General features: G+C 39.6%; 1 protein-coding gene across 2 annotated transcripts in view; it reads right to left on the reverse strand.

Moving 5' to 3' along the window:
• The window catches only part of LOC121897671 (cGMP-inhibited 3',5'-cyclic phosphodiesterase A-like), a 78879-nt gene that overhangs the window by 13131 nt on the left and 48595 nt on the right, over nt 1-17153 (reverse strand). Inside the window, exons 4-12 of one of the 2 annotated variants that reach the window (XM_042412333.1) lie at nt 15526-15683; nt 7134-7207; nt 6352-6500; nt 6057-6194; nt 5619-5730; nt 4014-4127; nt 3192-3391; nt 2458-2661; nt 1102-1263 (exon numbers count right to left, since the gene is read on the reverse strand). In XM_042412333.1, the coding sequence (XP_042268267.1) occupies nt 1102-1263; nt 2458-2661; nt 3192-3391; nt 4014-4127; nt 5619-5730; nt 6057-6194; nt 6352-6500; nt 7134-7207; nt 15526-15683 (1311 nt within the window). Of the gene's footprint in view, nt 1-1101; nt 1264-2457; nt 2662-3191; nt 3392-4013; nt 4128-5618; nt 5731-6056; nt 6195-6351; nt 6504-7133; nt 7208-15525; nt 15684-17153 lie in introns of both variants that reach the window. The other variant, XM_042412332.1, reaches the window with a different exon arrangement.

Genomic DNA, 17153 nt, shown 5'->3' on the forward strand with positions numbered 1-17153 from the left:
CTGCGCTTTAAGTAATCTAGGTTGCTGGTCTTAATTACTATTTTATTTTATTCTTACTTTTTTAATGGTTTTTAACTCACATGTCTGATTATTTATGTTTGTTTTAAATGTGTTTATGTATCTTTGATGATTTATTCTGTAAATTATCTCCATAGTTCTTGCGGCTGCAACTTCCATGGTAGCTCACGCTCTATGAAGCACATTGTTTTTCCACCTGGAATGAAATGTGCTATATAAATAAAGTTTTGCTTTGTTTTGCTATGTGTGCGTATATACTTGTGTCACCAGTCTGAGTTTTAAATCCTTAGATTGGGAACATGTTTGCGCAGTAACTGCATTCTGGCGGGATCAAATCAGATCAAGGTCAAGGTTTAGCTTTTGGATTTAGGGTCAAGGGAAAGTTAGGTATATGTTAAGGTTAGGATTGGGAAATGCATGCATTACATCAGTGAGGTTTCTCACGAGTATAGTAATACAAACATGGACATTATTTCTTGTACTGTCTGCTTTGAGTTGAGTTTTGTCTATGTTAACTATGTTTAGATCATGTGGTATGTTTACACTGCAGCTGTCAGGCCTTCATATAGTGTCCAAGTTAAAGCTGAAAATTATTCCTTGTTTACTTAACCCAAAATATTTCAGAATGAAATACATCAGAGGTTAGCAGTTTTGGGCAGGATAGAGCAGGTTTGGGGACAAGTTTTTTTTAACAGAGGCGAATATTCAGGCCTCTGTTTTCACTTCTTCAGAACATTTGTCAAGAAAACAGATATACACGAATGTTAAATTCTTCTTGCCATAGATTCAGCGATGAGGAGGGTTTGGTGGGGGTTTATAATTTATAAAATAAATAAAAAGTATAAAATTATGACTTCAAACATTACCATAACATTAACACCCCAACATTCTCAACAAAACCTCAACCAAAGCCTCACAAATGTATGATTTAGTATTGCACCGTGTTGGATTGTTGCATATTATATGGTGCAGGTGTTTGTGTTGTTGTCCCCCTCCCCCAGCATGCAAACATGACAGTACACTGATCTTTAGTTTAGTGAATACAAATGAGGGCTTAGTTCCCATCAAAGATGGTTCACACACCTGTTCGTAGAACTCGTTGACAATGCCCTCTGTCCACTGGAGATGCAGGTCCTTGCACTTCAGAGGCCCATTGATGTCAGCCAGTTTAATGCACATCTGGCAGACCAGCAACCTGTCGTTCTCGTTGGACCAATCAATACCTGTAGATGGATCGTCACCCACCTACGGGATCAACAAATAGACATGATGACATTTAACATATTCAAACATGTTGGTAGACACAGCATGTGATATGTGAATGTGATGCCATTAATCTGCTGTTCAAAGATTGTGTATTCATATTTATGTCTGGAGGGTACTAATCAGGGAGAAGACATACAGTAATTCTTGAATGCAATGTGAATGAGACAGACTTTTTCCTGTAATGAAATATAGAAGTTACAATCACCGTGTTTTAGATTAATGACCTTAAAACATGACTATTGTAAGTTATGACCACTTATAGTTTCTGTAAGATAGACCTAGTTATGCAGTTCTCTGGATTGAATAAATGGTACTTGTTCAACTTTTGATTATCAGCTATTTCAAGGGACTTGGCAGCACTCAAACATATGAAGTTAAAGTGTGTGTTAATCCCAGTGCTGTTTGAATGAATTCATTATTTCTAGTTATGCTTAATGAGTTCAGATCTGGAGAGGGAGGACCACTTAGTCTTATAATTCTAACCTAATAACCCAGGAAGCTGAGCAGATCAAGTGCAAAAACGTGGTGGGTACTTCACAGAAAGCTCATTTGCTTCCAGGAAAAGCAGAGCACTGCTGTTACTTTTGCTGCCAAGCCAGCAAGCTCAATGCTAGCCGACAGGTCCTGGCCATTGAGCATCACCACCGTACTAATGCTCACAATGGAAAAACCCAAGACCTTCAAATCCAATGCCAACATTCTGTCTAGACCTAAATGAGTTCTTGAAAAGCTGCAGGGAGCTTTGTATTGTTAAGCTGCACATATTGCAAGTGCTGCAATGTTCTGCACAAACAAACCTATTCCTCGAAAACCACTGGACGTTTCCCTTTCAATTAATCCTATTTTTCAGTATTAAAAGAGCTGTGATACTAATGTGTGAGAAAACACCTCTCCAGAATAAACACACAAACTAAATAATACTAACCATTTCAAACTGTACCAGACAATTCATTATTCAGGCAATGTAGATTTCAAGGACAACAAAATAAAATTATTCAAACATGTACTTTTTGTATCTGATGATAGGTATTAAAAACCAAATGCTGAAGTTTAAGTTAATAAAAAAAATCAAAAAATGTCACAATATTGTCAGATTCTCCAGGCATTTAAGCACTATAAACTCTTTAAATATTTGTGAGATTTGATGCAAAATAAGCATGTTTTTAAAGCTACCTTGGCATTGAACTCAGCTAGGAAATCAAAGTGCTTTTTCAGATCAGTGGCCAGTATGGCCTCAATGACCAGGAAACGGAAACGCTTGAACTCCACATGGTCCAAGTTGACGAGGAAGTTGTACTCTGGCTGCGACATGAAGAGGTTCCAAGCTGAGGCAGCGTGGTGGTTTTCCAGAACTGACCGGTCGTTGTAGAGCACTGCCTGCAGAAACAAGGCCATACAAAGTAGGTGTAAAGATTCAACTGTTGCTAAAGGATGGTACTATAGTACTGAACAAAAATGGGAAAACCTCATCATGCTTTCAAAGTATTGTCAAAAAAATTGGAGCCACTGCACTACATTGGTAACCTCGTAAATAATAATCTTTCAGCTTGTTTCCCAAAATATAGGAGATATTCCAAGACAGAAAAAACGGTATCCATCCAAACAAAACCTTACATTTCCAAACTTATGACCTGTCAATTTCTGACAAGCAAGGAGGAATTACTTTAACTGGTGATTGGTGGCTGATTAAGCTGTCAAAGGCTTTGCCAGTAAAGTTTGGCAGTGAAACAGACAAAGTAAAGCATGCACACAAATTGGAGCAACAGGAGAAAATTTCTAATCAGATGAGTATTTTGCTGATTGCAAAGAAAGACTCTGAGTATGAAGCAGAAAGTCAAGTAAAGCTGTGTCTATGTTTGACTTTAATAAAGCACTGTTCTATACTATAGCCTGAATAGCTTTAGTACCTGTGGGGCACTGGTGGCCACGAGGAAAGCATTGGTCCGCCCAGGATGGTCATAGTCGTGCATTGCGGCAGCCACATAAAGAGCCATGAGCTCCAGAGCAGGTATGAGGCCTGACAGGCAGCCATAACCATCTTCTGACACAGTATAGGTCTTTGAAACCAGGAAGCCCATATGACTGTGTGTTATTCCACTGTCAGAGTCTAGCCGTAGGGGAAGAGACAAAGGGAAGAGGGTGAAGAACAGGGTGGCACAATTTACACAAACACACATACTGTACTTTCATGTGCATATACTTAAACACAGACACATACTCCAGAGCACACACGCACAGAAACACACATTTAAACACTCAAATCCACTTATATGTGGATCAAAGGGATGGCCCTAGTAAGGCATACAAATGAGGTTATGGAAATATGGGTGAGAGGGAGCTCTAATCTGCCTGTAATTTCATGCTGTTCTAGACTTCAAATAGTGTTTGGTACGTAAAAGCAAGTGCCGAAAGCCTGAGTAAGATAAGACAAACTGTGAGTAGGATAAGAACACACACTCCTGCAGGTTTGATACTCTGACATTAATGTAATGGCTCACAGTGAGGCTGCAAGCAGACGGAAAAATCTAAATAAAAAGAAGTCTGGCCTATATGTAGAAAATCTTTGTTAAGCCAAAAATCACTTAATAAAATTCAGAAAAACTGATAATGAAGCTTTTGTGAGCCCTTTTGTTAAACTTGACTTGTCAGTATCAATTTCAAAACACTCTTTTATGGACTGACAGATTCACACACAATACCAACATGTATGCATGTACTAAGGAACACACCTGAGTCACTAGCAGAGCCGTGGTCAGTAATGAGGCTGGGCAGACCAGGCACAGCCTGTGTGGTGAGGTACCAGACTGCATGGAGCACATCTGTGGCGTGGACCCTGTTGTGATCTGGGTCAGGAAATAAAAAACTGTTCAGTGGTTCTAAAGCTCTCCACCAGGGTACACTGTTGGGTTGCTTATGTTTCTTGTACGTAAAGGCTGCATACAGTTATATAGATGAGTGACAAATTAAAAGAAAAACCAACATAAAGTGTTTTATTAAGGTGTTGGACCACCACACGCTGTCAGAACAGCTTCAATCCATCTCTGAAGTCTACTGGAGGGATGAACGCCATTCTTCCAAAAGATATTTCCTCATTTGGTGTTTTGATGACGGTGGTGGAGAGCGCTGTCTAACAATTCGGTCCAAAATCTCCCATAAATGTTCAATTGGGTTGAGATCTGGTGACTGTGAAGGTCATAGCATATGATTCACATCATTTTCATACTCATCAAATCATTCAGTGACCCCTTGTGCCCTGTGGATGGGGGCATTGTCATCCTGGAAGAGACCACTCCCATCAGGATAGAAATGTTTCATCATAGGATAAAGGTGATCACTCAGAACAACTTTGTATTGATTTGCAGTGATCCTTCCCTCTAAGGGGACAAATGGACCCAAACCATGCCAGCAAAATGCCCCCCACAGCATAACAGAGCCACCAGATCCCTGACTGAAGGGTTCAAGATTCAGGGCTGTACCATTCTCTTGATGTACACCACACATGCACTCGCTCACTTGTCGAGAATATGGTGAAAGATGACTCATCTGACCATATCACTTTTTTCCACATCTCTGCAGACCAGTGCCTACGGTTTTTGCACCACTGAACTCTAAAATGTGGATACATCATTGTAATGAGGGGTTTATGCACTGCCACCCTACTATAATATCCCTCTCTATGTGATTGTCGACGGACTGTTCTTGCTGACAGTCTGATCACATCCTACATTGACATTCTCAGTCACCTGAGGAAGAGTTGCTCTCCTGTTTTTCCTTACATATCGCACTAATGCACGAGCATCATGGTCATCAAATGTGCGCTGTTGACCACAATTTCTGTCCCTATTTACTGATGTGTTTTCCATAGATCTAAATGCAGGTGTCACTTTAGTCACTGTTCCTATTGAAACACCAGCCAGCTGAGCAGTCTTTGTGACTGAAGCTCCTGCTGTCCTTGCCCCAACAATGAACCCTCTTTCAAAGTCACTTAGATCCTCTCCTCATGCCATCTTGATACAAAATCAGAAATCAACTGGGCCTGCTCAGCCTTTTTATAAATGCAACAGAGCATGATTGGATGTTAATTGCTTAATTGTACCATGCAGTGCACCTGTGTGGAAGCATCTGCATTTCTTAAGTTTCTCCACTCATATATTCAGGTTTTTCCTTTAATTTGTCACCCCTCTATTAATTTGTCACCCGTCCATATGTGTGACTAATACAGAAAACACTGTATAACATTTCCCTCTAGTGGCTGATTTTAATGTTACAGTTACACTGCATTTGAACTGAAACAAACTGAGAAAAATAAGAGGGAGTGATATGTTCAAGCTTACATGGTATGTCTCTGTAACCACTCTCAAGGGCATGGAAATAGTTCATAAATTCTTTGACAGGGATCTTGAAGGTCGCAAACAGGCCAGTGTCTTCAAAGAGCCTGTAGGACACCTGAAACCAAAATCTTAATTGTCAGAGTGTCTGTGAACATTGCCTGGTTCAGGAAATTAACACATTACAAGTAAGAGAGACAGGGAACTGCAAACAATAGATATTAAGATTATGGTGTTGTATATAATACTATGTGATTGTATGTTTATCCATTTTTGAAAGGAGAGAAACATAATGTATTTTACAGTTTTTATTACTTTCAAGCATTTTATTGCTGAAATTTTGTCAAAATCCTATGCATGTGTGAATGAGCAAACAGTTAATTGTTTTATTGACACTTTGGCTGACCTTTGAGATTAATTATTGGTGCTCTCAGATGTGCTCACCTGACTGAGGATGCGTCCACATTTACCATTGGTCTTCTCCATCAAGCTGAAGATGGGGAAGTTCCAATTGTTTAGTTGACTCATCAAAGGCTCTAAGTCCTCCATTATTAACGGCTCTGGAGCCAGAATTGGTTTGTCCTGCACAGTTCACACATAATGAAAAGTGGTTAGAAAAATAGATACAATGTGCATGCAGTATACATGATTATATGTTTGTTGTGTTGTCTGTATACTGTATCAGAGGCTACTAATGTGACTGAGGGCTATTCGAGGTAGTCATTCTGCCCCATCTTACCTCAGGAGGTATTAGTTGGTGGAGGATGACATTCTGGGAGGGGTTTTTTCCTTCCTCTGTGTCCTCCTCTGTATGTGCTACATCACTGCTGTCACTGTGGTTGGCTTCGTGGGTGCTGTCGTAGTCTGATGACACAACCACTTGATCCTCTGCTATTAAAAGAAGTAACAAACACACGTCATACTTGGGCCTCCGGGAAAAATACACAGTTCATCTTTTTTTTCCGGTTTACCCACTTTCCCTTATACTAGCTTGTAGTAGTTGGTTATTTTTGGCAATTCTCAGAATGGAAGTCCCAGAGATGGTGAGATGCTTCTCTGTCATTGCTGCCACGACCCTTGTGACAGTGGTCTATTTAGTATGTCTGGATTTTCAGCACTGGTTTTCTAACTGATTGGCTGCTGAATGATGGTGCGAAATGATGAATCTGAGGAAAATTTTTACTCTGTGATTATGACGGAATGATTCCAAAATCTGGTGCTTACGGTTAGCTCAAAACTATTTCTGTCTTGGAACTACTTCTTAATATGACACAATGTCATGTTTGAATAGTTCTTAGTGTGGATTTTTCTATGTGATACCATACATGGCTGACTGTTTTAGAAAAGGGAAAATGTTTGTGTAATATGGGGCATATATGCTTATATAAGTTTTTTGAGTATTCAAATGTATTAATGGGCCTTAAAGGGAGGAGAAACACTATGACACAATATGTATGCCCACAAGCACTCTAAATATGCTGCTTAAAGGTAGTGGTGGAAGAAAGAAAAGTGAGAGCATACCTGACCGTGGTATCCTGTCTCCCTTGTCTATAGAGCCCTCTCCATGGCTCAGTCTGATGTATGGTCTCCCACAACTGTAGACAAGAAGGGGTTAACAAGTTAGAGATACTGAGGGGAAAAAGAGGATATGTTTCATTTAACTCAATAGTATATGGCATTCCCTGTTGTAATGCTGCATATATATGTCAGAATCAATCACTCTTAATGATTTTTAAGGAAGGAAAATGTTCAAACTCTAGAGGCATAGAGGATGATGAAATGTCAAAACGCAAAAAAAACAACATGCTATTAGGGTAAATGTTATCCTCTGCTTAGAGATTTACATCCAAATGTGTATTAGAACATCTGTTAATCAAATGCAAAAATACTGTAAGATGAAAATGTAATCACTCCTCTAATAATATCATGTGTTTTTCAGTGTTGAGAAATCTACATAGTCATAGTTTTTGTCAGCAGAACAGATTGTCCAGATCCAGAAAGCAACAGAGTTGTACAAGTAAAAAGCACTGCGGGGACAAACAGAATAGTATGTGTGTTTGCTTGTAGAAAACAAAATGTGCAAGTCTTTGCTGTCTGTAGCTGAACCAAAGAATTGGGAATAATGCCATTCACTACATCTGTCTTTGATGTCTAACCGGTCGGCAGAAGTTGTCAAGAAAAAAAACTTAATGGGATTCCTACTGTGCTGTCCCAACATTAAACAGATGTTGTGCAGATGCTTCAAGAAAAATACTCATTAATGAACTTAATGGATGCACACATTAACACAATGCGATGAATATAAACAAAACAACAAATTCGAAAGAGTTGCCAGTACTGGCACTGTTATAAATGACTCATTAGAAACTGACAGACCAGTGTCAGCCACAGGAACAGCTTACTGCTAGCCACAATCTCAGAGACAGATGACAATATTCACATTTACTGACTGGCTTATAAATCAAACATGATCAAATATGATATTTTACGGAAAGAGCCTTGTGCCGGCCTGTACTGGTTAGTTAGCTGTGTGACACCATGGGAAGCCTCCCGATCTGCTCTCAACAGCTTTTCCATGTTTCTGCACTGAGGCCACTGTCAGGCTGTAGGTGGTTCCAATTAAAATACCTCTCCCTAAATGTTGTAAAACCTGCCTTCTCAGAGCAGGAAATGCCTGCCATTAGAGCATGGTGTCACAGGGAGCACAAAGGCCTGTAGTGTGTCTATCTCCTTCTGATAAATTGTTTCTTGAACACTTTTGAGCTGTACCCACCCAGCCTAATGGTCCTGAGGCCCCAACAAAGAGAGTTCTGTTGTGTTTGCATGGCCAGGTCGGACCACTGTGTGTAATGCCTAGCAGGTGTGGAATATAAAATAGTTTGATAGTTTGGCGGGCGAACAGTTGGTACATTATTGTCAGGGGGGTCTGGGCAGGCAGCAGCGCTTGGCTTAAAAGGTTTACTTTTAATGAAAGTTGAAGAACTGGCAGCCACTCTTCCTATTCTGCTAATGCAGCAGAATAACCTCAGCTACTGACATTGAGCCCTCAGTGCAGAATGTAAATAAAAAGGCTGGCCATTTTCACTTGAGGAATCTGTCAGTCAGGTATCATGTGACTCTGCTTTTATCACAAAAACTTCTTAAGTGTAGCTACAGTAGTTTGCACTGTAGTTACAGTAATTTAACTGTCTCAGTGGACCTTACCTACAGTATGAAGACAAAATACACATTCCAGTATGTTTTTGTTTGCTTTTTTCAAGACTAATCATACATTTTCCTTTTGTTTATTAATCTAAAAAAGTGAAGATTTATGTTGAAATTGAACATTATTTCAGTATATGTGCCATCTCAGTGATATAGGAAATTAATTTCATTTTGTTTTCTAAGTCCTTTTTCCGGGGAACTATATGCAACTCCTTTTTTAGCAAGATAAAAACAGAGATTGATTTTTGTAAATATGGAATATGGAGCAACTAGCTTGACCAATTCCTTATAGAAAGCCTGGAAGATGAAAACAAGCTCTTTTTTAGAATAAACTTCAGGCTTGTTGCATTTCCTTTATTTCTTCTATTCTTTGGTGTACAATATATTTGATTTTTTTCACATACAGTAAGTATACAGTATGTTATTTGAAAATATACAGAAGTACATACAGTATAATGTTGTAGCTGATGTTTTTTTTCTTTTGGTTTTGTATGTGTGTTACTGGAAGATTTTTTGATGTTTGATAGTGTTGTCTTGTAATCCCATGATGGGTGGGTCAAATGTTTGGCATGACAAGGAAACAAAAACTAACAAACTAGCTAATATGCAAAGGTCAAAGGTCAAAGGTCAAATTTGGTTTCTAGCTTTACATCGAATTTTCAGATGTTTAAATAGAGCCAAAGTGCTGAACAACAGTCAATTGTGAGTCTGTTACTGGAGTAGAAAATGACTCCTGCTCTCACACACTCTCAAACAAAAGCTCATTGGCATTCTTAAGTATGAACCTTAATTAAGTTAATTATCCTGCAATAGGAAATACTGTATAAATTGCAACATTGTCTGCGCTTTCTGAGAACAGCCTCTCCTCCTCTCACGTTGCTTATCTTAATGTTTCGAAGCATGCAATAAGCTCTGACTGGCCTCTGCCCGCTCCCCTCTCCGCTGCAGTTTACTCCCAGATTTTATACTCAACCACTCACAGCAGGTTGACAGATTACCTTTGGTTCAGAGCCCAAGCGGACAGTGTCCAAGCCACGATAAACACAGCAGCCATTATTTCAGCTTCCAGTAATCTACCTACTCTCAAGCCAGATGACGTGAAGAAGATAACAGCACAGTGGCTGGGGCTGAGGGAAATGGAAGGTATTCAGTCGCCCCTTTTTGCCGTGTCTGTCTGATAAAAAACACGATATTGTAGCTTTGAAGTTTGTGTTATTCCTTCTTAACACTGTACGTCACTGAGAGCTGACATGATGGAAAAGGGGGGGAGAAAAAAAAGAAGCCTAATGTCCTAATTAAGATTGTACAGATTTGATGATGGAGCAGAGAGAAGGCAATTGAAGCCATGTGTTCGCTTTTTCTCCCTCCATGTGTTCTCTCTTTCATTCCCTCTTCCCCAAACATTTCTTGCTCTCACTTTTCTGAGATAACTCATTACATATCAACAATGGTTATTGGTGTTTTGTTTGATCTGTAAATAGATTAATATGTTACTGCTCCCTTGGCCAGGTCTCAATTGGGATAACACTGACAAATACAGGTTATATAAATTACAAAAACACTCCCTTTTACTCCCCAAAAACGTGTAATTGTTGTGTTAAAGCCCACTTGAGAGATGATGTGCTGGCGAGTTGCCTACTGCTGAGAGACCTTTACAAGTTATTGTCAGTAGACATGAACTCCGTTTAAGTGTCTTCTAGTTACACCGAAGCCTTACCAGCTCTCTTTTTCATTTTAGGCATCTGGATTAAAGCCAGATGCCTAAAACAAAATTTAAATGAAGTGTTACTCAGAAGAGAGCCCTCTCAGCTGCAGTAAACTAAAACCAGAGACTCTCTGTACTCTCCAATTGTGTCTGTGTATCCCCTGCCAGAATAAGCAGCTGTGACAGTGTGTCTAAGTGTGTATGTGTGTGTTAATTGTGGGGTTCTGGTGACTGGGGAGAGGCCCAGGTGTTTGTTTATACTCACACCACCATAAGTGGCCATAGCCTGGGCCTGCTGCTGGGCTGGGCTGAGCTTTAAGACCAGGCGACGGGGCCTTTGTGTACAGAAGCGGCTCAGTGTGCTTACATTTACAGAACTTGTTCAAGTATCACACTGTCATTGTGCAAACAGACCCAAACAAGCCACTGACAGACGCAGCCCACACAGTTCTTTGGAGGGCTCAAGACAAAATACATAACAGTGTGCAGGAAATAATTTCAGTGCCGCTAACTCAGTGCAGTAAACAATATAGTTTAGACGTGAAACTTCAAAATATAGTCACCAGTTGTTGACTTTTGCATCAGTTTTGCAGTATATAATGTCAATGTTAACTTTTTATAAATTAGAAGCTACACAATGTCATGGTCACGTTGTCTACACATACTGTATATACTGTATGACACAGATTCCTCCCTGACCAAGGCTGTTTTTCTTTTCTTTGCTTCTTGCTTCTACCTCTTATTTAACAGTGAAGTAACAGATTTTAGTAAATATTTAGAAACCCAATTTTGTCCAAAAATTTACCCTACAGGTGAATGAGTGGGTCAGTCCTACAACTTTTTCATTTCGTTTGAGTGCAGATGTCACACAAAGTTGTTTTAGAGGCATTTTCATCATGGAACAAACAAAAAACTGATCAGGGAAACACTGGATACAGAGACTGGTACATGTGACTGGAAGGCTGCCTACAGAGTGCTGAGTGCTGTTACATTAGGAGGGGGCCGAACTGCACCCTCAGAATCTGCAAGTGAAGTGCTTGCTTAGCGGTCACAAATTTATTCAGTGCAGGCAGTGATATGTGCAAAATGTGCAGGAAAGTTCACACACACACACACACACACACACACACACACAATTTTGAATTCCACTATGCAAAAAATGAGACATTCACATTCTGCAGTGGACGACACGTTCTTTACACAAACATGTACACAGGATTATGCTCAGCTCAGATGATATATGCACACACAGACAAACGAAGATATTATTTTATGCCTTTAGTTACTGATTTGAACATACACTACATAGCCAAAAGTGTGAATGTGGAACATCTGAACATGACACACAACATCTCTTTCTAAAACCATGAGCATTAATCTATAACAGCCTCCACTCTTTGAGAAACAGGATTTTGGAGGCTGACTGCAGGGAATTACTCCCATTCAGCCACAAGAGCACTAGTGAGGTTGGGCACTATGCTGGACTATAAGTCAGCATTCAAAGTCATCCCAACTGTGTTTGATGGGGTTGAGGTCAGGGCCTCAGAACTCCACTTGTAAGACTATTTCTTTGTGGACCTTGCTTTGTGTCATGTTGAAACAGGAAATGGCCTTCCCCAAACTGCACAAAGTTGGAAGCAAATTATTATACTCATTAATTATTCTACTCTTCTTTGGCCTTATAGTGTACTGGCAGTATATAACATTAATTATCGGTAAAGTTCAAATTTCTACATATTTCATACACATTTTTTTGACAGTAGCTCAGATTTATACATTGTGCAGTTACTGAAGTTCCTCTCGCTCATGTGTCACTTGATCCGTCCTGATGGATGCAGCAGCAGACTGATCTGCCCTGTTCAATAAATGTTTAGAAAGAAGCACTTCTATTTTCCAGTAAGGTAAAAAAAAAAAAACATGGAAATATTACTGCACCTAATATTAGAATCTAAAACCACATGAGTATCAGATAATGGCTCAAACTGTGCAAATACTGTAGGTGTGTGTGCCTACCACTAGCTGGAGGCATTGTCTGGCTGGCTGGTTTTATACTCAACCAGTTTCTTCAGGCAGTTTGGCCTAAACCAGGGGTTTTTAAAGTCTGAGACTGTGGGCCTCCCCTCAGACAAAGCTTGGAAAAGGGAGCCCCCCACAACCCCCCCTCAGTTTACTTGCTTAGTTTCACTCAATTCCTGGATGCCTATGAGATCATGATTATGTTATTTGACCCCATTGACACTCAACAATTGAGCCAAGATAGCCTGATATTGCTGCTTGACATACTTCAGACTACACCAAATACATAAAAAAGGTCTGTCAGAAGGCATTTATTTTTTTCCTAAAGTGGGAAAAACAGTAAAATTCTCCCAAACTACTGTATTTCTGAACTACAGCTATAACTTTAATACATTTATCACACACATTTAGGCTATTCTATGTGATCTTGTTTTGATAACTAATGTAATATTTTTTCACTTCCCCTGAAACTGTTTGGAGCCCCTCTGGGGAGGCCCACCTCCCACTTTGAAAACCACTGGCCTAAACCATTAACTTAGAAGACAAGAGCCACATGTGTTCATTTTAACAGTATAATAAATGACAGTGATAACAGTGATAATAAATTAATAGTGTCATGCAAAAAAAAAAACACTTCACAATGCACAACTAAAGACAGGTTGGCTTATTTCACTGGCAGAAACATGGACGAACCACCCTGAGAGAGACAGCACTTCAAGTAGGCTGTACAGGAGTATATGATACCAACTATACTCAGAAGAATAAGACAGTACATTTGTCACTTAGTCATCAACATAAACCCTAATTTCCAAATTAATCAAGCTTGGCACCTGCTCTGGAAGTGTCAAATTTCTCCAAAACTATCGACCAAAATAGGCCATGCAGTTGCAGAGTCATGCCTCATTTCACATATACAACACTTAGTTTTAACAATCATGTTTGGGGAGTTTGCAAAGGCAGCAAGTTCATTTTTATCTCAAAGTTCACTGATTGGTCAGGTAAGTAAGTGAGCAAGCTGATTCAACACACAGACTCTAAGCTTGTAGCGAAACCTAAAGCTCATGAGATCTAGCCTGTCTCTAAGAGGCTCAAGGAAATTGACAAGATGTGCTTTCTTAATACCAGTATTACATAAAGAAAGTAAGAAACAAGATCCATCTATTTTTTCCCCCTAGTGCATGTACATACACGTGCACTGAACAACACAAAGGTTATCATCATTTCAAACCAGTATTGTTTGAATCAGTGCAGACTGTTTTCAGTGTGACTCTGAGTCAGACATGGCTTTCTGAAGTTCTTCTACGCATACATAATTAAGCTCCAGCAGTTTAGACATCAGACTAATGTTCTGATATAACATTTTAAAATTAAACTAATTCTGAACAACAACTAAACACACATATACACAAACCTACAATGTGTACTAACCGTCCCCCCCCCCCCGTTTGGCACACCACAGGCATTGTTGTTGCTGCTTTACAGCTAAGAGTCACTCAGAAGCGTCTGCATTTACAGACAAATGCTGGCCTCCATCAGAAGGTTTTTGTGACACAAACTCAACAGGGGAGAAACTGAATACAGTAGATCAAATATGAGAGACAAATAAGAGACTCTTTCTTGTTGAGGCATAGTTAATATTTAAAAGACTGTGCTGTCGAGTACTGCTCATGCACCCACTATATAAAAACACTGCATGCACAATAACTCATACTGAAGTACACACACACACACACACACACACACACACACACACACACACACACACACACACACACACACACACGCATACACAGCTGAACTCTTTCAAACTAAATCTCCATTTTCTTCCCCTTTGAAATTCACAAAAAACATTATTTCCCCTGAGCTGTTCTAAGATAATCCAAACATAACGTCACAGTAATCACACAGTAATTGTGAGGAATGCAATCTCTGCACTGATCACTGTAAATTATGCTGAAATAGTTCACTGTAAATTACGCTGAAATAGTTCACTTAGTAATCATAACTACTGTAATAAATTAAGTTCTTATGTTTATTCTAGATTTAATGCATCAATGTGATTTACTAGCAAAATAAAAACAGTAGAAACATGTTTTATTTCCAACAATATGGGATAATTGTGTCGTGACATTTCTACTGATTTACTCCATCTGTATGAGTCCTTTCTGAACACAATGCAACTATCAGGTCACATTTCTCAAGAGCTTCTGCAGAACAAAATCCATTCAAGCACAAACCCCATCACACATATACGTGCTTTCATGCACACAGGCACCCTTGGATGCACACAGATACTTATCAACACTCACACAAACCTGCAACCCTCTCCAACCAACAAAACGCCCAAAAAAAGCACAAAACCTTTTAAAACAACTTCACATGCCTACTTCTGAACCTCTGAATTCTGAATACTCCTGTGTAGACTGACTCTTGTGCTATCTTCAGCACTAATGTGCTGAGAGTTGATGTGTGTCTTAGTTATTCAGGTTAATGCGTTCGCCTGTGGGGCATATTTCCATTCTGGCTCCCATTGCTCACACATCCCTTTCTGAACTGCTGCACCATTACTATTCACTCACACTGATGCCTCCAGTATAACTACAGCCATACTGCTGGGAATAAACCTCATAACATTAAGAGTATTGTGTCATTCATTCCAGTCCTCCTTAAGTATTAGCACTACGGTCATGTCTACCTATAGTACTATGTTGCACAGTAGGACCTAATTAGTATTGAAACATTAAATTTTAAAACAGGGAATACTATGGGTTTGCTTCAAACATAGTAAACTTTTATCATATAATTCCTTTTGGGGGAAAGAAAAAAAATGAGGCCAGCAACAAATAAAGAAAAATGGGACTGCATTAGCTAAATTTCCAACCTGAGAAAAAGTGAAAGAAAGCCTCTGAGGATAGGAGAAATGTACACTGAGATAGAAAGGAACAAAATAAGATTGAGACATCAGTCAGTCAGCTGTGGCTCGGTTACCTGCATGTGAGTGTTTCATGGTAGGGTTTGATGCTGGCGCTGCGGTCCCTTCGGACGGGCCCGGGCTCGATGGTGGGGAGGCCTGTGGCGGAGGTGGTGGTGGTCCACGTGGAAGAGATCCTCCTCAGAAGGCCAGGGTGGAGACTCCGCCTCAGACGCTGCACACATACACACACAGGAATATAAACACACGCACAGTTAACACTACTGGAAAAACCTTCGTCATTTCTCTTTTAAATAAATGAATACAATCTTCACCCATGACTGACTGCAGGAGTCAAAAAAACATAGCTGTAATTGTGTTTGCATTTAGATAAAAGCTCTAAAAGTACTCCCACCTGTAAGATAAAGTTAATGCTTATTCACTTTGTCTCCAGTCAGATGGATCATCTAGATGAGACATTTGTTTTTCCTGCATCTGCCCAAGATGAAACAAATTATGCAGGTGATATAGTATAACCTAGAATATTTTTCATGATTGGAAGCACTTGAGTTTTTTTCTTTACTGGATCCAAAGAGAGTCCACACTGTGGTCATCACTGAATGGAGGATAGTGGCATGGCAGCTGTGCCAATAATGCTCATTATTTATTATTAGATACAATGTCAGTATTGCATAGCACAGATACATTTCATCATAGGGATTCTGCCTCTGCTTCTTTATCTCTCTGTGAGTCTCCTTTGTCTCATTCTCTCAGTCTTTTTCTTTATCTGTCTTCTCTTTGCTCTTTCTCTGGGATTCCCAGTGGCCTGTGCCCTTGTGACGCCTCCATCTGTTCGGTGCCATGCAGCAGCTTGGCAGCACAGCACTAAACATGGCAGGCGCTCTCTCTCTCAGTCTTCTGCAGGGTGACCTAGTAAAATCGCCTCAGAATCCTGAATGAGCCCATTCACAGCAAGGCGTCATATACTGAGTACAAGCACACTCTCACACACGCTGTTGGTTTAGGTCAATTTAGGGAATATTTCACTGACTTACATTCATTTACTTTAACTATGCACATAACCAATGAATGGAATAAACAAAATACTATTACAGTTTTAGTGCAATTTTCAGTGCTGAAGTCATTTAAATCTGAGACCACTTATTTTGTCCATGGTTGTTTTAAATCTGTAATCCAAAAAGGCACACACAAACAGACACATTAATGCACACAAAAATGCATATGTATATATATATATATATATATACATATATATATATACACAGTAAAACACCAGAGCTCTCCTCAAAAATCAAGTGCACAATAATGGTGTCATTTTCAACAAAATGTATTTGTACAGTGTATTCTGACATTGAGTAAAAACATGCATTTTAACTCCCTATTTTGAAAGTGGAGTGATGGTGCTACAGTATGATTTTGTGGCACTAAAGTTCTGTTCTTTATTGGAAGCCCTGCAGACATCACCAAAAAGAGAAACACACATGACACAGAAACACACACACACACACACACACACACACACACACACACTCATCACCATCGGCAACAGCATGGCAAAACCAGGCCATCTTCACAAAAAAGAAAAAAGATATACAGCTGATCCCTACTGCTGTCAGTGTTAACTCATTTCTATATCTGAAACTTTACAACTGTTTATGTGTAATAAATGTAGCAGTTTTGGGGT

This window comes from Thunnus maccoyii, chromosome 5 (assembly GCF_910596095.1).
Source record: "Thunnus maccoyii chromosome 5, fThuMac1.1, whole genome shotgun sequence".
Taxonomy (NCBI): domain Eukaryota; kingdom Metazoa; phylum Chordata; class Actinopteri; order Scombriformes; family Scombridae; genus Thunnus; species Thunnus maccoyii.